Raw genomic sequence first — 21,474 nt, forward strand, 5'->3', positions numbered from 1 at the left:
CAACGTATTCATAAATGAACTGGAGAAAGGGGTAAACAGTGAGGTGGCAACGTTTGCAGATGATACTGAACTGCTCAAGATAGTTAAGACCAGCAGAGACTATGAAATACTTCAAAAAGCTCTCACAAAACTAAGTGATTGAGCAACAAAACAGCAAATGAAATTTAAAGTGGATAAATGTAAAGTAATGCACATTGGAAAAAATAACCCCAACGATACATACAATATGATGGGGGCTAATTTAGCTACAACTAATCAGGAAAGAGATCTTGGAGTCATGGTGAATAGTTCTTTGAAGGTGTCCACACACTGTACAGCTGCAGTCAAAAAAGCAAACAGGATGTTAGGAACTTTTAAAAAAAAGGGATAGAGAATAAGAGAGAGAATAACTTATTGCATTTATATACATCCATGGTACTCCCACATCTTGAATACTGTGTACAGATGTGGTCTCCTCATCTCAAAAATATATACTGGCATTAGAAAAAGTTCAGAAAAGGACAACTAAAATGATTAGGGGTTTGGAATGGTATGCATATGCAGAGAGATTAAAGAGACTGGGCCTTTTCAGCTTGGAAAAGAGGAGACAAAGGGAGGATATGATAGCGGTATATACAATTATGAGCGGTGTGGAGAAAGTGAATATGGAAAAGTTATTTCCTTGTTCCCATAGTATAAGAACTAGGGGCCACCAAATGAAATTAATGGGCAGCAAGTTTTATTTATTTAAAACAAATAAAAGGAAGTTCTTCTTCTCACAGCGCACAGTCGACCTGTGGAACTTCTTGCCTGAGGAGGTCGTGAAGGCTAACACTATAACAGGGTTTAAAACAGCTAGATAAATTTATGGAGGTTAAGTCCATAAATGGCTATTAGTCAGAATGGGTAAGGAATGGTGTCCCTAGACTCTGTTTGTCAGAGGGTGGCGATGGATGGCAGGAGAGAGCTCGCTTGATCATTACCTGTTTGGTTCACTCCCTCTGGGGCACCTGGCATTGGTCACTATTGGCAGACAGGACGCTGGGCTGGATGGACCTTTTGTGGGATCACAATACCTACCTTTTTTTGCTAGTTTTCTCAAAACTCCAAAACTTACTGAGAAAGAATTCCGTATACAAAGCAATGTTTTCATAATCCATTTTAATGGGAAATACATGGAAAACATTTTAAAGAAATATTTGTGTGTCAGACAGTAATAAAATTACTTGCTGCTTTTTTGAAAATTCTTCATCAAGCGCTTCTTCTAAGGGCCTGTGTTTGTCAAGCTAAGTAACATCCCCAGGTGTAGTAGTGTGCCTGTATTCCAGCAGGAGGCCCTTCTATATCTGTGTGTATTCAGTAGTCTCAAAACAGGAGTACAAACTAGAGAATACCAGGAGAGGAAAATGATTGAATAACTTGCTTACCATGCTGGTTTGAATATGAAGGTTAAGAAGGACCTGTGCTCTTAACCTGAATCTGACTTTTGAACCTCTGTTGTTTAGAGCCAGGCAAGTGGCTTGGCCCAACTGCTAGAGAAAGAAAGAGCATGCTCCTGCATGATATTTATACTGTACCTCTGCAATCACAGCATATTGTACTGTACATACAGTTAAATGTCTGATTTGAAGATTTTGTACTATGTGTATCCAAAAGTTCAGCATAGGATCATTGGCTCTGCTATACCAGATCAGTTGGTCATCTAGTACAGTATCATGTCAGTGGTCAGAACCATATACTTAATAGTAAGATGCAAGAAGCCCCATAGTGGGCAATTATTATTTCTGAATAATAGAATGCCTTAAATTTGAAACAAAAGGAATTATACTAAATAATTAAATCATCCACTCAAATGTCTGGTCATATGAACTAGTAGTAATTATATGTATCAAAGTATAACCACACTCTAATTACACCACACTACAATTAGTTATATATGCTGTATTATAAACTAGTATAATAAGTTACTGCATTATAAAGCATAACCAAGAGTAGCGTGGTCTGTGAATAGAATTTTTGTAGGTTGAAAATGGGGGTGTTTTGCATAGTTAGACTCCTGACAAACTTTTGTTGGTGTCTTCATCCTAATACCGTGAAGTGAAGTGATGATCCTAAGAGCGTACAGTATGTTGGAGGTAGCTATGCAACTATAACCCAGCTCTCCTAATCTAATGCCTTATTCAATACATTCTCAACATTAGAATAATATAGAATAGGTGACTGTGGAAGGCAGAGGAGAATTGGGACCTATACGTGGGGAATAGAGTGTTTAAGAGCTGAGTATTCCCTGGCTAGTCCCTCTCAATCCACCTTCCACACAAATAAATGGATGGCTGTGCTAGCACTATCAGTGCCTCACATTCATGACTATCAAAAAAAATCACGTCTTGTAGAAAAGTGGAAGTGTCCTGATAAAATCTGCGGATGACGCAAAGTTGGGAGGTATTGCCAATTCAGAAAAGGATCGGGATATCATACAGGAAGGTCTGGATGACCTTGTAAATTGGAGTGATAGCAATAGGATTAAATTTAACAGTGAGAAGTGTAAGGTTATGCATTTAGGGATTAATAACAAGAATTTTAGTTATAAACTGGGGACACATCAGTCGGAAGTAACAGAGGAGGAGAAGGACCTCGGAGTCCCGGTTGATTATAGACTGACTATGAGCCGCCATTGTGACATGGCCGTGAAAAAGACTAATACGGTCTTAGGATGTATTAGGTGAAGTATTTCCAGTAGGGATAAGGAGGTGTTAGTGCCATTATACAAGGCATTGATGAGACCCCATTTGGAATACCATGTGCAGTACTGGTCTCCCATGTTTAAGAAGGATGAATTTAAACAGGAACAGGTACAAAGAAGGGCTGAGGAATGGAAAATCTGTCTTATGAAAGGAGACTCAAGGAGCGTGGCTTGTTTACCTTAACCAAAAGAAGGCTGAGGGGGGACATGATTGCTCTCTTTAAATATATTAGAGGGATAAATACCAGGGAGGGAGAGGAATTATTTAAGCTTAATACCAACGTGGACACAAGAACAAATGGATATAAGCTGGCTAGTAGGAAGTTTAGACTTGAGGTTAGATGAAGGTTTCTAACCATTAGAGGAGTGAGGTTCTGGAATGGCCTTCCAAGGGAAGTAGTGGGGGCAAAAGATCTATCTGGTTTCAAGATTAAACTAGATGGGTTTATGAAGGGGATGGTTTGATGAGATAACATGATCTTGATGAGATAACATGAATTGACCATTCATTATCAGTGGGTGTGACGGGGCGCGCCTCCCCCACACCCCGTCCGGCGGCCCGCCCCGCACTCAGCCCGCGGTCGCGCTGTCCCTCCTGGGCGCCACCCAGGGAGCGCGGCGGCACTGCGGGGCCTGTTCCCTGGCCGCGGCCCGGATAACGGGCGACGCGGCGGAGGCGGGGCTACGCCCGGACAGCAGCGTAGGGCGGGGGCGGAGCCCCGGCGACGTGACGGCTGACGTCGCCGGGCGCGCGCACGCACGGCAGGGGCGGAGCCTGGTGACGTGGCGCGTTGCGTCGCCCGGGCCGGACGCCGGCGGGGGATTCAAAAGGGGAAAGGAGCAGAAGGAAAGGGGGAGAGCCCGGAGGAGCGAGGAGGAGAGGAGGGAGTCGGAGAGCGAGTGAAGGAGGAAGGAGCGGACAAGGGGGAGAGAGCGGAGGCGGGAGAAAGAGCGGAGGAGGAGAGGAGAGGAGGACACAGGAGGAAGGAGGCACAGGGCACTGGAGGAGCGGCACACAACACGAGGAGGAGGGGAACGGAGGAGCACAAGTGGTGAGGGGAACGTCAAAAAGGGGGCAAACAGATTCACGGCGGGGAGCAGGACGGGCTCCCGCGTTACACGTGGTGGAGAATGTGGGTGCTGAACTCTAGATAAAAGCGCACAACCCCAAACAACTCACCAAAAAAAAAAAAAAAAAAAAAAACCCACGGGTGGAGGAGGTTACGGTGTAACAGGACGCACAGCCGAGTAGAACCGCGACTGAGCGTAACGAGGAGCCATGGACGCGGCCGACGTGTTCAAATGGCTGACGGACAATCAACACCAGCAGCAACAACAGCAGACGGCCCTCCTCCAGCAGTTGGCCACGCAACACCGGGAGCAGCAGGCCCAATTACTACGTGACGTGACGGAGCAGTTCCGGACGCAACAGGACCACTGGGTGAGGCAGTGGGAAAATGCGGGCCGGGGGCCAGCCCCAGCGGTCGTGGGGGAAGGGGCGGAGGGTGGGGCCCTAGCCCAGCTCCCCGTAAGATTGACTAAAATGGGCCCTGCCGACGATCCCGAGGCCTTTCTGGTCACCTTTGAAAGAGTAGCCACAGCCGCCCGGTGGCCAGAACAACATTGGGCTACGCTACTAGCTCCGTACCTTACCGGCCCAGCTCAGCTGGCCTATCGGAGTCTAGATCCACGAGATGCCCTACATTATTACAAAGTGAAAGAGGCAGTCCTGGACCAGCTAGGGGTCACCCCCGAGACCTATAGACAGCGGTTCCGGCAAGAAAAATACACCCCGGGGGCCCGCCCGCGAGCCGTGGCACAACGGCTCAGGGAGGCGTGTTGGCGCTGGTTAGAACCCGAGCAGCGGTCAGGACCCCAGGTAGCGGAGACGGTGGTCCTGGAGCAGTTTATACACATCCTTCCGGGCGAGGGGCAGCGGTGGGTGAGACGGCACCACCCTACGTCTCTGGCCGACGCGGTAACCCTAATGGAGGACTATATGTCGGCCGAGGGGGGCCGGGAAGGACCCGGGTCCCGAGGGGAACACTCCAGCGGGGCAGCAAGGGAGACCAGACCCCCGCCCCGGCAAGGGGAGACGAGGGGACCGGGTGCCCCCCCCAGCCCCGGCCGCGGTGGCAGACGCCTAGCGCCGGTGTGGAGCCGCCCTGTGAGGGAGGAGCCAATTCCCCGCCCAGCTGCCCAGGAAGAGCGGAAGATCAACCCACCCCCGGCACGGGGTCCCGGGGGAGCGTGCTACCAATGCGGCCAAGAGGGACACTTCAAGCGGGACTGCCCGCTGATGGACTGCTCCTTCACGCAGGTAATGACAGGGCAGAGCAGGTCGGGGCCCCAACCCGCGGGAAGGATATTACGTCAGGTGGAGGTAGAGGGCCAGGTAGTCACCGCCCTCGTGGACTCAGGTTGCGGCCAGACCCTGGTCCGGGCCGACCTAGTCTCCCCCAGGGAGCCCCGGGGGCCCCCCGTGTTCGTCCAATGCATACACGGACGCGTCGAGCCATACCCCACGGTCTGGGTGCGCTTGAAGGATGGGGGCTCGGAAGGGAGGGCCTACGTCGCCCTTGTACCGGGACTAATATATCCCGTGCTCCTTGGAAGAGACTGGAGCGGGTTCGGGCAGGCCCTCCGGGAGTGGCAGGGAGATCAAGCCGCCTTGGCCGGGGAGGATACAGAGGCCCCAACGAGGGAGCCGGGAACTAGGGCCGGGGAGGACCCGACCGACATAGAGGGTGAGTGGTCCCCCGACTTCGTCCGGGAACAGAGGGAGGACCCCCTCCTGCAGCAAGCATGGGAGAACGCAACCACCGGGGCAGAGGGAGAAAGGGGCTACCCACGCTTCGAGATCCAAGACAACCGCCTATACAGGATCACGGAGGGACGAGAGGACGGGGAGGTGATCACGCAGCTGGTCGTACCAAAGCTACATCACAGGCGGCTGTTGGACCTGGCCCACAGCAACCCCTGGGGCGGGCACCTAGGGTATGAGAAGACGGTGCAGCGCCTACTGCAGCGGTTCTATTGGCCTGGCATATACCGGGCGGCTAAAGACTTTTGCGAATCTTGCCCGGAATGCCAGAGGATGGGACCAGGGAGGGTAACCAAGGCCCCGCTCGTGGCAATGCCGGTGATAGATGTCCCATTCCAGAGGATCGCCATGGACCTGGTAGGACCCTTGGAGCGGACGAAGAACCGGTACCAGTATATCCTCGTGGTAGTGGACTACGCAACCCGCTACCCCGAGGCCGTACCCCTTCGGAACGCTACCGCCCCCACGCTCGCGAACGAACTGATTAAGATCTTCTCACGAGTAGGCATACCAGGAGAAATCCTCACCGACCAAGGGACGAACTTTACCTCGGCGCTCATGAGGGAACTGTGCCGCCTGCTGAGGGTAAAGACCTTGAGGACATCGGTCTACCACCCGCAAACCGACGGGCTCGTGGAGCGGTTCAATCGGACACTCAAGGGAATGCTCCGGAAATTCGTGGAAGAGGAACCTAAAGAGTGGGACCGAGCCCTGCCGGCACTCCTGTTCGCAATAAGGGAAGTACCCCAAGCCTCCACAGGGTTCTCCCCGTTCGAGCTCCTGTATGGTAGGCAGCCCAGGGGGATCCTGGATATAGTGAGAGAGGCCTGGGAGGCGCAGGAGACCCGAGTACAAGGGACAGTACAGTACGTCCTGAGGCTCAGAGAAAGGCTACGTCGGGTAGGCGAGTTCGCCAAACGCAACCTGGAGGAGGCGCAGGGGAAGCAGGCCCGCTACTATAACCAGAATGCCCGGTTGCGCACCTTTCAGCCCGGGGATAGGGTTCTCCTCCTGCTGCCCGAACAATCCTCAAAACTGTTAGCTAGTTGGCAGGGCCCCTTCGAGGTGATCAGGAGAGTCGGGGACGTGAACTATGAGATTAGGATGCCCGGGAAACGGAAGACAACCAACATTTATCACGTCAACCTGCTTAAAGCATGGCGGGCCCGGGAGGCCCTGGCGGGGTGGGGCTCAGGACCGAGGGAAGGCGAGGTGGCCGCACGGCCCCACCTGGGCCTAGGCCTCACACCAGGGCAGAGCAGGGGACTACAAGAAACCTTGGGGAGGTTCTCTCAGGTCCTGACAGAGACGCCAGGACGGACCGACCTGGTCCAGCACCCCATCGTGACCACACCCGGTCGCCCCGTGAGGGAGCCGGTCAGGCCACTGCCCAGGAAACTGTGGGGGACGGTACGTGACGAAGTGGACAAGATGCTGCGGTGGGAGGTGATCGAAGAATCCCGCAGCGCGTGGAGAAGTCCCATCGTACTGGTCCCTAAGAAGGATGGCACCACCCGATTCTGCATTGATTTCAGGAAGGTCAACGCGGTGTCTGTGTTCGATGCCTACCCAATGCCGAGGATAGATGAGTTGTTGGAGCGGCTGGGGAATGCCCGATACTTGTCCACGATCGACCTATCGAAAGGGTACTGGCAAATCCCACTGACGGAGGAGGCCCGCGAGAAAACCGCATTCTCCACGCCGTTCGGCCTGTACCAATTCAAACGAATGCCCTTCGGCCTCCATGGCGCCGCTGCCACGTTCCAGAGGCTAATGGACCAAGTGCTCCGGCCTCACGGGGCATACGCAGCGGCCTATATCGACGATATAGTCATCTTCAGCGCAACTTGGACCGAGCACCTGCGGCAAATAGAGGCGGTGTTATCCTCCCTTCAGGAAGCCGGGCTCACCGTTAACCCCGCGAAGTGTCAGTTTGGCCAGCGGGAGGTGTCGTACTTGGGGTACACGGTGGGGGGAGGACAGATACGGCCCCAAATCGGGAAGATGGAGGCATTGCGAAATTATCCCCCCCCGAGCACGAAGCGCCAGGTCCGGCAGTTTTTGGGACTCGCCAGTTATTACAGACGTTTTGTGCCCGACTTCGCGTCCGTGGCGGCCCCATTGACGGACCTAACCAGGAACGCGGCCCCTAAGAGGGTGCGATGGGACCCCGGGTGCGCCCAGGCCTTTGAGATTCTAAAGCAGAGGCTAACTCAAGCCCCCGTACTGGCGCAGCCTGACTTTTCCCGCCCATTCATTTTGCAGACGGACGCCTCCGAGCGCGGGCTCGGTGCGGTATTATCCCAGGGGGAAGGAGAGGAAGAACACCCTATAGTATATGTTAGCCGCAAGCTACTCCCGCGGGAGCAGCAGTATTCAACGATAGAAAAAGAGGCTTTGGCGGTTAAGTGGGCTGTTGACATGTTACGGTACTATCTCCTAGGCAGTACATTCACGGTGGTGACCGACCACGCACCCCTCCGGTGGCTCCAGGCTATGAAAGACGCCAATCCCCGCATCCAGAGGTGGTACCTGGCGCTGCAGCCCTACCGGTTCAAAGTGAGCCACCGGGCAGGGAAAGACCACGGGAACGCAGACTTTTTCTCCAGGATACCCGAGGAGACCCCAGAGACACGAGGGGAGGAGCGGGCAAACCTGGAGGGGGAGGTGTGTGACGGGGCGCGCCTCCCCCACACCCCGTCCGGCGGCCCGCCCCGCACTCAGCCCGCGGTCGCGCTGTCCCTCCTGGGCGCCACCCAGGGAGCGCGGCGGCACTGCGGGGCCTGTTCCCTGGCCGCGGCCCGGATAACGGGCGACGCGGCGGAGGCGGGGCTACGCCCGGACAGCAGCGTAGGGCGGGGGCGGAGCCCCGGCGACGTGACGGCTGACGTCGCCGGGCGCGCGCACGCACGGCAGGGGCGGAGCCTGGTGACGTGGCGCGTTGCGTCGCCCGGGCCGGACGCCGGCGGGGGATTCAAAAGGGGAAAGGAGCAGAAGGAAAGGGGGAGAGCCCGGAGGAGCGAGGAGGAGAGGAGGGAGTCGGAGAGCGAGTGAAGGAGGAAGGAGCGGACAAGGGGGAGAGAGCGGAGGCGGGAGAAAGAGCGGAGGAGGAGAGGAGAGGAGGACACAGGAGGAAGGAGGCACAGGGCACTGGAGGAGCGGCACACAACACGAGGAGGAGGGGAACGGAGGAGCACAAGTGGTGAGGGGAACGTCAAAAAGGGGGTAAACAGATTCACGGCGGGGAGCAGGACGGGCTCCCGCGTTACAGTGGGAAATAGGTCAATGGAGGGATGAAAGGAGTTACTATAGAGAACTTTCTGGGTGTCTGGCTGGTGAGTCTTGCCCACATGCTCAGGGTTCAGCTGATGGCCATATTTGGGGTCGGGAAGGAATTTTCCTCCAGGGTAGATTGGCAGAGGCCCTGGAGGTTTTTCGCCTTCCTCTGTAGCATGGGGTACAGATCACAGCTGGAGGATTCTCTGCATCTTGGGGTCTTCAAATTATTTGAAGGCTTCAATATCTGAGATATAGGTAAGAGGATTATTCTAGAAGGGGGTGGGTGAGATTCTGTGGCCTGCATTGTGCAGGGGGTCAGACTAGATGATCAAAATGGTCCCTTCTGACCTAGAAGTCTATGAGAAATAATAAGATCTAGAATTGAAAGTGCAAGAGTATACAGCTACAAATTAATTGCTCTTGTACCAAGTCAAATGTTTGCAGAGCAGCAAGTGCATAAATAGCTGGGCTCACATGTAATACCTTCAGGGTAATAAGGAGACTGAGCATTAGCTGTAGCACTTGGAAACCAGCTGATCACCCTGCAATCACACTGGTAAGTTCATGAGAATGCAAAGCAGAAAATTATCCACTGCAATCCTCAGATGGGCTGACTGCAATGAGAACGTTGTAGACACAGACTACAGGATTGGTCTCTTAATATAATTTACATTTTCATCATCTTAAAAGCATGAAAGAGATAAAGGAATCTCTAAGGAGTCTCTCTCATCTCCAGAGTCTTTGTTTCTCTAAATTGTATAAATTTAAATTCCAAATATATTCAGTGCAGCAAAAGGGTTTTTAATACACTGAATATATATATATATATAGTAGCCCAATGTCTGTGACTCTGTAACGCTGTAGTGTTACATCTTGCCTCTGGGAGGTGCTGTTGCCTCCTGCCGTGGCACTCAGCTGACTTCTGAGCCGCTCAGCCAGGCCACCGCGGGGGAGCAAATAGCGCAAGCGACAGTTTGGGATCTCCCCCATGCAGCATTGTACATCACCGCCCAGGCCCCCCCTTCCCTTTCCGCCGCTATGGCGCTCGGCTGAGTTCTGCACCGCTTAGCTGGGCCACGGCGGGGGAGCAAGCAGCACAAGAGACCGTTTGGGATCCACGGTCCCTGTGCTGCAGGGGGAGCGTGGAGCCCAAACAGCCGCTTGTGCTGCTTGCCACGCATGGGGAGCGCGGAGCCCAAACCATCGTTTGGACTCCGCGTTCCCCCAAGTGAGAGGCAGGAGGGGGAGGAGAAGAGAAAGAGAGAGTGAGAGGCAGGAGGGGGAGAAGACAAAGAGAGACGGAGAGAGAGGCAGGAGGCAGAGGAGAGCTGCGAGAAAGAGGGGAGAGGCAGGAGGAGGAGGACAGAGAGAGAGAGAGACGGACATGGAGGAGAGACCCAAAAAATCCCGTTTTATGACTAGTATATACATAAAAACCATTTCAGTCTCCACCGTAATTATAATCAATGCTGCCTTCTATGGAGATAAAAAGAAAAAGTGGGAGCATGAAAGGGAAAATGTCAAATGTCAGTCTTTTCATTAGACTTTTATGTATTTTAAAAAAGTTAACCTTTTAACCAGTGGTAAATTTATGTAATACTACATAAGCACTAAGGATCCTTTTGCGAAACAGTGTGCAGCTGTCATTTTGGAACGATCATCTATTTTGTGTTGGAAGTTTCCTTTTTTCCTGTGTTTTGTTCATTGCTGGAAATATTTTCAAAGTGGTAACTGTCCACCTGCTTGCTTTGGGATTGATTTGGAAAAGAGATTTTTTTTTTGTGACACATTCATGGGGAGCAGAACAGATAACTAAGTTCACTTGTGGTAAGACTTAAGTGCACAAATGGACACCTACTTCAGGTAGGGAGCATACAGGCTTTCTAGGAGAATACAAAGTCCACTTGATGATTGAAAGCGAAATAGTCTAAGGAATTATTGCTTGTCCTGACTTGTCCACAAGTGAACTTAAAGGTTATAGTGGCCTGGATGATTGAGGAGATCGCAAATAGACTGTCAGGTCTTATACTGCCATTATTTAGTATTAAATTTCAGGGTGAAATTTAATCCTAAAAATTTAACTGAAAATTATTCACATCAAATGGTAATTTTATTACTATGTTAAATTAATTCTAGTTTCCAGTGCTTATATCAACACTACAAATGACCTCTGGCTCACATCCTCGGGACTAGTTATTTGGCTCCCAGTTCTGCCCAGGGTGGGATATGTGTCTTAAATCACATTGGTCGCGACTAAATTCTGCTCTAAATTGGCTGCTCTAAATTCTGCTCTCAGAGGGGGCTTTCAGACAGCTGGAAATCGCTGGAGGAATTTACAGTCGTAACGCCTTTTCCCCTGTCATATTTGCTAGGTTGGGGCAGTCAGGAAGGGGCAGCATAGCAATCACTATACTAAATCCATCCTGCTGCTGCTGCTAGGTTCTTGGCTGCTTTGTGCTGCCATAGTAGCGCAGGTAACTTTAAGAAGACTCTGAATCTAGCCCTCCATGTGCAACATGTCATTCATGTATGCGCACAGTACAAAATCTATAGGTCTAGCTCACATCCGTCAGATTCTCCTCCTGCACATCTGTGGCTCTTTGAAACAGCCCATCTTTCAGGATTATAAGTGTACAGTATTAATGACTGTTATGTTTCTCTAGCAGCTCATCAGCAAACAGACAAAAAGCCAAACCAACCCTTCCAGCTCTGCTCCCAACATGTTACTTGATTTCTGCTATTTAGCTCAGCGCTGAGCACAATTTGTGTACCTTTTTCTGACAAAAAGCAGCAGTCTAGACATAGCATATGATTCAGTAAATGCCATTCTTAATGACGGTGGTTAGTGATCAAAACAGAGCTGCATTCCATACTAATGTCCTCAACCCAAGTTGGAATTGCCCCTGGGAGTGTCTGTGTGAATTTGTGTAGCATGCTCTTTTGAGCGTGGCATGCCGCTAGCTCTGCCTTCATTGCAGACTGTTCACCCTTTGGGAGCGAAGGGAAGAGTGAGTCATTCATGCAAGTATAAGGAACAGTGGGTGTTTGTATTAAAATAATGATGGATTAACAGGAGTTTTCACTAAAAGGCTCAGATTTACAATAACATTTAGGAAAAGCTGCCAAACATGCTGCACAAGACCATAGGAAGTAGGATCTTAGGAAGGGATGGATAGAGCCATTAGATGAGTAACTATATTGACTGCTTCTAAATGTTGCCAATGGATATTAAGTTAGGCTACATCTAATCCAGAAATACTTCTTTTAAAAGAGATGCAAATCTGCTTTTTCAAAAGCTAGCCTCCTCATTGATTGGGTGCTAGCTCATCTATATAAGACCACTCAGAGTCAGTTCAGGCTGGGCATTAGCTCAGCAATTGGTTCCAAGTGCTGTTGCCTAAGTCTAGCTAAGAGACGCACTTAAAGGGTGCCATTGCTCTGCTTCTGTTGCATGCTTGCCTACCTCTCCAAGGGACAGCAAAGCTTTAGCAGTGCAAAGCTCTCATTGCCCAGCTTTTGCAGGACAAAGCATTCTTCGTGACATCAAGCTGGAGCTGCCCCTGGGTATTTGATGGTCATGCTACAGTTTTTGCAGCAATTTCTGCAGGCTGCCTTCATGGCCCTCCACGAGCTCAACACCCAGCTCATCCTTGAGACCCTTTCCCTGTTTGCGGAGCCAGGTCCTTGCAACCATATCCCACAGTAGAGAGACTTTTTGGAGGCTGGACACCAGTTCCAACTGGAGGGACCAGCAGGTGATGGAGCAGTTGGCCGACCAGCAGTGGCTCCAAAACTTCCGTATGTGGAAGGGTACTTTTTTGGAATTGTGTGCTTGGCGTGCCCTTGCCCTCCAATGATATGCTGCCCACTCTGGAAAAGCAGGTTGCCATCGCTGTCTGAAAGCTCGCCGCCCCAGACGGGCAACCAGTTCGATTGTTGGGGCCCTCCTTATGGAAGTAAGGCATTTTCAGGCTGCAGTTCCTGGAGGGTGGGAGTCCTGGAAAGGGAGACCCTAGGGAACGGGGAGAGGGCAGTGCAGGGGTTTCACGTCCTGGTGGGGGAGCAGCCACATACTGGGTGGCTCATGGGGTGTTTGAGCTCAGGGTGGGGTTTGGAGAGGGATGGGTTCAGGCAACTCCCTCGCTCATTCTCTTTTTTCTGTGTTTGTCTCCCTCTGCAGTTGGTGAGGGCCATCAACTCTATCCTGCTGCACAGGGTCAGCCATCTGCGAGACCTGGACCCGATTTGCTGCCTTGTGGTTCCCAAACTGTGGTGGAGTGATTCCATGGAACCCACATTCCAATCCGTGCACCAACTAATCGAGTTGCCCAATATGTACACTACAAAGGCTATTTCTCAATGGTGGTACAGGTCCTGGTTGACCACCATGGCCAGTTCATGGACATTTTTGTTGGGTGGTTGGGCAGGGATGACTACGCCCATTATTTAAAATGTTAGGCTCTACAGGAAGCTGGAGGCTGGCAAATTCTTCCTCCTGTGCAACTTTGAGTGTGGGGACATGCAGCTGCCACTGTGCATCATGGGGACATGGCCTACCCCTTGTTGCTATGGCTGATGAAGCTATACACTGCATCATGTGCCGTCCCCAAACACCCGATGTAGATGTCTGTAAATTGGCCCCAGTGACAGTCTGCAGGACTGTCGAGAAGTTTCCCCAGATGGACCTCAGCAGGGACCGATTCAATTCCCACCTCAGCTGGGCCCGAATCCAGGTAGTGTGCGCCTTCGGGCACCTCAAAGCGTGATTCAGGTACCTCCTCATGGATTCGGATGCTCCTCAGCCTAGCCTACTTCCTGAAAGATTCCACCTGCTAGCACCTTTCACATTGGATGGTTCCCCCAGCCTGGATTTCAGGAAGTAGGACACGCAAGCCATGGTCCCTGTAAAACGATACCTGGATGGAGGAGACAAAAGCAGTGTAGGCACCGGTGTTGTGGGTCTTCCTTGAGAGGACACCTTCTCAAACTCCTGTCTGCAGCCCCCCTTTCGTCCCCGTCTGCTTCACTCTCCTGGTCACACTGCCTCTGGTTTTTAAAGCCTTCTCCCCTACGTCAGGTCTACCCCCTCGTTAGCCACACAGGGGAAGGCAAATCCCAAGGCAGAGTGAGTCTGATCAAGAGTAATCAAGGGAGCAAAAGATCAAACACTCCCAGTCACATAATCCCAACTGTCACAGTAACTGAAATCACCTGCAACAGAACAGAAACCGAATGAAAAGAGTCGAGCAAACTCACTCACTCACTCACCCCAAAGTTAGTTCACTCTCCTGGCAGCCTGTTTGGGTGCAGGATCTCTTGTGCTCCTTTTCAAATGCCCCTCTCTGCAGCCCCGTCCACTTTGCTTTTAGAGCTTAAAAAATTGGGAAAACACAAAAATTGTGGTGAGGAAGGAACTCTTCAAGCACATCACCCAGCCTCTTTCTTCAATTGTGGCACCCAGCTGTTTGGTCCTGTTACCTGTGGTAAATAGTTTATAATGGTTTATGTTTTCTGCTTTGTGAAAGGGCTAGTGAATGACATCTGTGAATTAAAGTCTTTCTATTGCTAGCTCCCACACATCAATGCAGACCACAGGCTTAGGAAGGCCAAAGAACTAGGGGTATGTCTACACTACCCTCCTAGTTCGAACTAGGAGGGTAATGTAGGCATACCGCACTTGCAAATGAAGCCCGGGATTTGAATTTCCCGGGCTTCATTTGCATAAGCGGGGAGCCGCCATTTTTAAATCCCCGCTGGTTCGAACCCCGTGTAGCGCGGCTACACGGGGCTCGAACTAGGTAGTTCGGACTAGGTAGAACGAGGTGTACCGGTAGTTCGGAATAGGAATCCTAGTCCGAACTACCTAGTTCGAGCCCCGTGTAGCCGCGCTACACGGGGTTCGAACCAGCGGGGATTTAAAAATGGCGGCTCCCCGCTTATGCAAATGAAGCCCGGGAAATTCAAATCCCGGGCTTCATTTGCAAGTGCGGTATGCCTACATTACCCCCCTAGTTCGAACTAGCGGGGTAGTGTAGACATACCCTGGCTCAGCATTCATCCCTCAAAATGAGTTCCAGACAATCCTTTTAAGGGTACAAAGAACTGCAGCCAACGTTGTTTTCATACAGCTTTATGCTTCCATTTTCCAGCCAGGTTTGGAAGTGTAAGTGGCCACAAGCCACCTAAAAGCATGTTCCCACTAAATTCTAGTCCTGTCAGACCCTTTTGAGCTTTGCTGAACCAAACCATATGATTCAGGTAATCCTCTGATCAGGTGGGTCATTACCCAATCCAACTTTCTCACTCTGACACTTGCCAGTGGCAAGTGCATGAATATAGGTGCATAAATCATATCGACTGCTGAGAATGGGAAGCAGATCATCTATCAGCACTTAAATCAGCATGACATGCAACATTATCAGCTTGTGCTAAATGATGATCTCCATCAGAATGTAGTATCATGCCAAAGGAAATGTTCTTGGGCTATAGACAATCCTGGCTGGAGTAGACAGGATGATTGAATGGATAGGGCACAAGACTCTCAGACCCTGGACTAAGCCACAGATTTTCTTTTTGACTTTGGGCAAGTCACGCAACCAAAACAGGGATACCTCAAAGATATCAGTGAAGGCCACATAAATACCCAGTGAGCAATGTTGACATAAACCAAGGACACCAGATACAGTTTTGCCCATTTTCTTTAATTTTAAAACATGAGTAAGGAGTCAAAACTTTGTGATCTTTGAATACCAAATAAATTGCAAATGTGAGCATAACAGAACATATACCTTGGTGGTTGTTCAGTGTCTGGGTTTTGTTTTTTTCTCCATACTGTGAATACGTCAGAAAAGGGCAATATTGCTTCTACTGCATACAAAAAGTCATTGTGGTGATGATAGAGTTCCTTTTTTCGTCTTATTTTGTTTTTTAAAAAGTTCACAAATACTAGTAGGAAATTTGCTCCGCACCTCTCCAAAAAAACCCCAAATAACAACAAAAACCCAACCCCACAAATCTTAAAAAACAAATCAGTAAAATGTTAAGTGGGTCAGGTATTACAGGCATACATTTACAAACACATAAATTAGTAACACTGTATAATGCTTTAGACCATGCCGAACCATATGTATGTGTATAAAGCTATTGGTAAAATGGTTCATAGCAGCAGAGTAGGAAGCATGTTCCATAGTACCTGTAAAGATATTTGGATGAGTATGATGGTCCAAAGTGGATTAACAAGCTAAAATGCATGACTCACTTTGTCAACAGCAAAGAAATGTGCTTTGATTTAAATGGCTACCCTAAATTGCCTGGAATTATCATCCTGTTCTGGTGCAGAGAGTTGGCTTTCCTACAAATTGGCACATTTCAGTGGGCCACTCTTGCAAACACGAGAAGCTTTGACTCCCATGAGTAGTTCTATTGGGTCTCATTATGTGAGTTAATGACTCTTCGCAGAATTGCAGTGTCTCGATTCCCTTCACCACTCACTAGGAAATGGGTAGAGTAAACAGGATAATTTGGAGAGACTAGATACAAAAAAACGCCTTCCTCAACAAGGTGACCCACACACATTGCAAGTTGTTCTTGATAGGCTAGTTGTCTGGTCCCTTCAGAAAGGGAACACAAATGAGGACCAGAGATGGATGCTGGCCAGGATGTGTTTCTTGGGACCTGCTAGTGCTTCAAAGAGTTACTGATTTCTCACCTTGGGATGGAGATACTTCCAACATTTTGATATATACTTGATTCAGAACTCAGTATTTTCTACAGTTATCTGTAGCTGCAAATTCTGATGGCATTTCTCTTCAGTAAATACCACAGTTAAGGTTTTAAAAAGTAACTAGTAATATTGGGTATCTCCATTTTTGTATGCTCCTCAGGGGAATCTGATTTTCACTAGATGCTCAGCACTCTCTGAAAGTCAGGCCTCTTTAAGCAGTCTCTTGTTAAGAACCCAAAAATTAAGGCTTCCAAAGTCACCAGTCACATGAAAACATGTGGACTACAGTTTTAGATTAATAAAAGAATAATTTTCTCCTCTAGTCCCAGGCCTTCTCAAAAAGGGCCATTACATTATAGAAATTGATTTGAGGAAATGACTGTACTGAATATCTTACAGAAGCTATGCAAATTATCTTAAGACCACATTAAATTGTCAAATCTCTACGTACAGTTAAGATATACTAGAAACTATGGGTATAATTCACCCTTGTGCAGTGGGCCAGCAAGAGGTACCACTCTAGTCCCAGTTAAGCTTTCCCCTAACAATACATTGGCTATGTCTAGATTGCAGGTTTTTTTCAGAAGCAGCTTTTCTGGAAGAGATCTTCTGGAAAAACTTCTTCTGAGAGTGTCCACCCTTCCAAAGTGCATCGAAAAAGCAATCTGCCTTTTCAAAAGATAGCACTGCACTGAATGGACGCTACCTTGCATTTCAGCTGTGGTTACTGTGGATGGAATGGCCACCAGGGCACCTGTGCTTTTTCCTCTTTCCTCTTCTTTAGAAAGAACTCCATCTTCCCCGTCCACACACACTTTTCGGACAAAGGCTTCTTCCTCATAGAATGAGGATTACCAATGTCAGAAAAGCCCCTCTGTTCTTTCAATTTTTTTTCAGAAGACCATGATTGCACTGTGGACATAATTGAAGTTTTTTCAGGAAAATGGCCCTTTTACTGAAAAAACTCTGCACTGCATCTACATTGGCAAGATCTTGCGCAAGAACTCTTTTGTGGAACAGTTCTTGTGCAAAAACTCTTCCAGAAAAGAGCGTCTACACTGGCATGTGCGTTTGCGCAAGAGATGTGCTTTTCCGCAAGAGCATCCATGCCAGTGTAGATGCTCTCTTGCACAAGAAAGCTCTGATGGCCATTTTAACCTTAGGGCTTTCTTGCGCAAGAAATTCATGTTGCCTGTCTACACTGGCCGCTTGCGCAAGAACAGTTATGCAAGGAGGCTTATTCCTGAGCGGGAGCATCAGAGTTCTTGCGTAAGAAGCACTGATTCCTTACATTAGAATATCAGTGTACTTGCACAAGAACTCGTGACCAGTGTAGACAGGCAGCAAATTTTTGCACAAAAGCAGTTGCTTTTGCGAAAGATCGCACTAATGTAGACATAGCCCTGTAGTGTAGATATACGCATTGGCTGTGTCTAGACTGGCCAGTTTTTCTGGAAAATCAGCCACTTTTCTGGAAAAACTTGCCAGCTATCTACACTGGCCGCTTGAATTCCCGCAAAAGCACTGACTTCCTACTGTAAGAAATCAGTGCTTTTTGCGGAAATACTATGCTGCTCCTGTTCAGGCAAAAGTTCCTATGCTGCTCCTGTTCAGGCAAAAGTGTAGACAGCTGATATTTGTTTTCCGCAAAAAAGCCCCGATCGCGAAAATGGTGATCGGGGCTTTTTTGCGCAAAAGCGTGTCTAGATTGGCCACGGACGCTTTTCCGCAAAAAGTGGTTTTGCGGAAAAGCGTCCGTGCCAATCTAGATGCGCTTTTCCGAAAATGCTTTTAACGGAAAACTTTTCCGTTAAAAGCATTTGTGGAAAATCATGCCAGTCTAGACGTAGCCATTGTGTTGGGCTTCCCAGCATGGGTGAATTTCAACTCTTCTGAACAGAGGGCACTGTGACATTGTTCCAATATTGTTATGCTGTTGCTTGCACATTAGCTGATCAGATGAGCCTTTGTGAGACAGCAAACTCACCAATGTCTCACCCAGCCACTGAGTCAGAGGTATTCTGTCAGCCTCAGAGAAGAGGGAAAAAATTATCCAGTAGTAGTGTTTGGAATAGTGTGTGTGTGAGAGAGAGAAAGCAAGATAGTCTAGCGGTTTAATCTTGGAACTGTTATTTGGAAACCCCTAGGCTATGTCTACACTGCAGACTTCTTGCAGAAAAACTGTTTTGCACAAGAGTTCTTGTGCAAAAGGTATTCCACAAGAGCACAACTACACTGCCATGTGCTTTTGTGCAAGAGATGTGCTTTTGCACAAGAGCATCCATAGCAGCGTGTACGCTCTCTTGTGCAAGAAAGCTCTGATGGCCATTTTAGCCATAGGGGTTTCTTGCGCAAGAAAATCATGTTGCCTGTCTATACTGCCTTCTTGTGGAAGAGCTCTTGGCACAAGAGGACTTATTCCTTGTAGGGAGAGGAACAACTCTTCTGGAAGAAGCCCTGTTTTCCAACGCTGTACTATAAATTTACTTTCACAAGAATGCACGTGCAGTGTAGACACCCGGCAAGGTTTTGTGCAAGAACAGCTGTTCTTATGAAAAAAGCCTGCAGTGTAGACATAGCCTTATGGTCTAATCATTCGACCAGTTAGTGACATCCACTGAAGTCAATTAGGGTTGCTCAAGCAACTGATAGAATAACCAAGCTCCTGATTTCAAAACCCAGTTCCTACTTTTTTTGTAGCATTGGGGATGCCCTGTCTCATTTTCCCCATCTTCAAAAGCTGTCCCGTATAACTTACCACACAGGGCTGCTGTACAGGTACAGTCAACTGCTACTGGCTCCTTTCCCAAGCAAACTCTCATTTTGTCTTCACTGGTAGTTTGACTCCAGTAAGAGGGGCAAAATGCCTGCCTAGCTCAGTAATATTTCAAAAATGTTTTGAAGATTAAAAGAGTCATGTAAGTGCTAGCTATAGTCATTATATCATTCTGGATTTCATTTCAGGGGGGATATCTATGAAATAAGTTCTATCTCTTTATCTAAGGAAATTGTCATAGGAACTCCCTTTCTGTTTAACAAAACAAACATTTCAACTCAGGAAATAGGAAAAGCACAACCACATGCAAGGAATTTTAGCTAGTCAGAGACAACATGGAATAGCTTCAAATGTTCCAAGAAGTAGAGAGATCAGATACCAATGACTTCACAATGACAAAATTCCGAGGTTTAAAAAAACATAGCCTCTAGAATCTTCATGAAAATAGCCACCACATTTCTATGTATCTGTTCTGAGAAGCTCAGGCACAGAGGAGACATCTACCAGGTGGTATATCCTGAGGCCCCAGAAAGAGTACTCACCCTGCAAATAGTGCTTTGCTAAGGACAAGGCCTAAGCCTACAGCCCTAACTCTGACACAAGGTCTGAACGGTTCAGGCCTAGAGTTTGATTCCCAAACAGCAGGAGCCAAGTCCCTTAGGGTATGTCTACACTGGCCCCCTAGTTCGAACTAGGGTGGCTAATGGAGGCATTCGAACTTGCAAATGAAGCCCGGGATTTAAATATCCCGGGCTTCATTTGCATGTTCCCGGGCGGGCGCCATTTTTAAATCCCCTTAGTTTGAACTGACTGCCCGCGGCTATACGCGGCAGTCAGAAGTTAATCCGAACTAAATCCTTAGTTTGGATTAACTGTTACACTTCATCTCAGCTTCATATATAAAGATGACAGAGCTGAATTACTAGTACTCCAAAACTCCCTCCAATATAAACAAAAGGACATTGTGACCCTCTTTATATACATACATTAGTAACTGAAATGGTCTGAAATGCTTACAGATTAGAATAGATACATGTATACAACACTACGCCTTCCAAAAAAATCCAAGTAGAAAAGTTTTACAGCACATTATACAGGTCCTTCTAAAATCTATAAAACATTTACTGAAATCACCATATTACAAGTCATCATTATCATACAATACTATACTAGTTATTTTTCTTTTATAGAATTGTTACTTATAATAATTAAAAATCATTTAAACACTTATACAATGTTCACTTTAAAATTAACTGGTTAATAAATTTTGTGCAAAACAAGCAGCCTCTATAATTAAGTGAAGTATTTTTATTTATTTAATTTATTTATTTATACAAAAAATAAAACAAAATGATAGTTCGTTCAGAAATGTGTCTCCTTTTCCGTGATGGCTGAAATGTTGCCATCGCCTTTCAGTTTTGCATCACAATCATTTACTGTAGCAGCATATGCCCCTGCTCCGAGCTTTCCCCTCATCTTGAGATCTGGGCAAGGTATGACCAACTTCCTGAATTTCTGAAACATTGGAGAAAAAGGAAGATATTATCGCTCTCTCTCTTTCACAAACACACATAGCCAGAATCATCCTCATCTCTTCATCACAGGAATGTCTGCAGGTCCATTTCATTCCACTGGACTCCTTTGGTGTACTGAGCAACACATCAAAAGGCTCCCTTCACAGCATTCCAACCCAACCCAATCTAGCAAACCCTGCCCCCGAAACTTGATCAAACACTTAATTTCACATAGAATGCTATTCATTCCTTTGCAGAGAATGAGCATGAAGGCTAAGGTGCCACTTATGCAAGTGAATTTGAGGAGCTCTAGCAAGACATAGTGGCTGCGTCTAGACTGGCAAGTTTTTTGGCAAAAGTGGCCGCTTTTGTGGAAAAACTTGCCAGCCGTCTACACTGGCCACTTGAATTTGCTCAAGAACATTGACGATCTAATGTAAGATTGTCAGTGTTCTTGCGCAAACACTATGATGCTCCCGCTGAGGGATCAGCCCTCTTGCACAAATGCTTTTGTGCAAGAGGGTCAGTGTAGACAGGTAAAAACTGTTTAGCACAAAAAAGCCCGATGGCGACCGTGCCAATCTAGATGCTCTTTTCCGCAAATGCTTTTAACGGAAAAACTTTTCCATTAAAAGC

The 21,474-nt window shown here is 48.4% G+C and overlaps 1 protein-coding gene across 2 annotated transcripts in view; it reads right to left on the reverse strand.

Annotated features, from left to right (window-relative positions):
• Nucleotides 1–15,507: 15,507 nt before the first annotated feature.
• LOC102448256 (sodium- and chloride-dependent GABA transporter 3) overlaps nucleotides 15,508–21,474 on the reverse strand; it is a 278,291-nt gene continuing 272,324 nt past the window's right edge. For both annotated transcript variants that reach the window (XM_075939327.1, XM_075939326.1), the window contains exon 15: nucleotides 15,508–20,839. In XM_075939327.1, the coding sequence (XP_075795442.1) occupies nucleotides 20,687–20,839 (153 nt within the window). In that variant the 3' untranslated portion in view covers nucleotides 15,508–20,686. The remainder of the gene's footprint in view (nucleotides 20,840–21,474) is intronic.

This window comes from Pelodiscus sinensis, chromosome 11, assembly GCF_049634645.1.
Source record: "Pelodiscus sinensis isolate JC-2024 chromosome 11, ASM4963464v1, whole genome shotgun sequence".
In the NCBI taxonomy this organism is placed as follows: Eukaryota; Metazoa; Chordata; order Testudines; family Trionychidae; genus Pelodiscus; species Pelodiscus sinensis.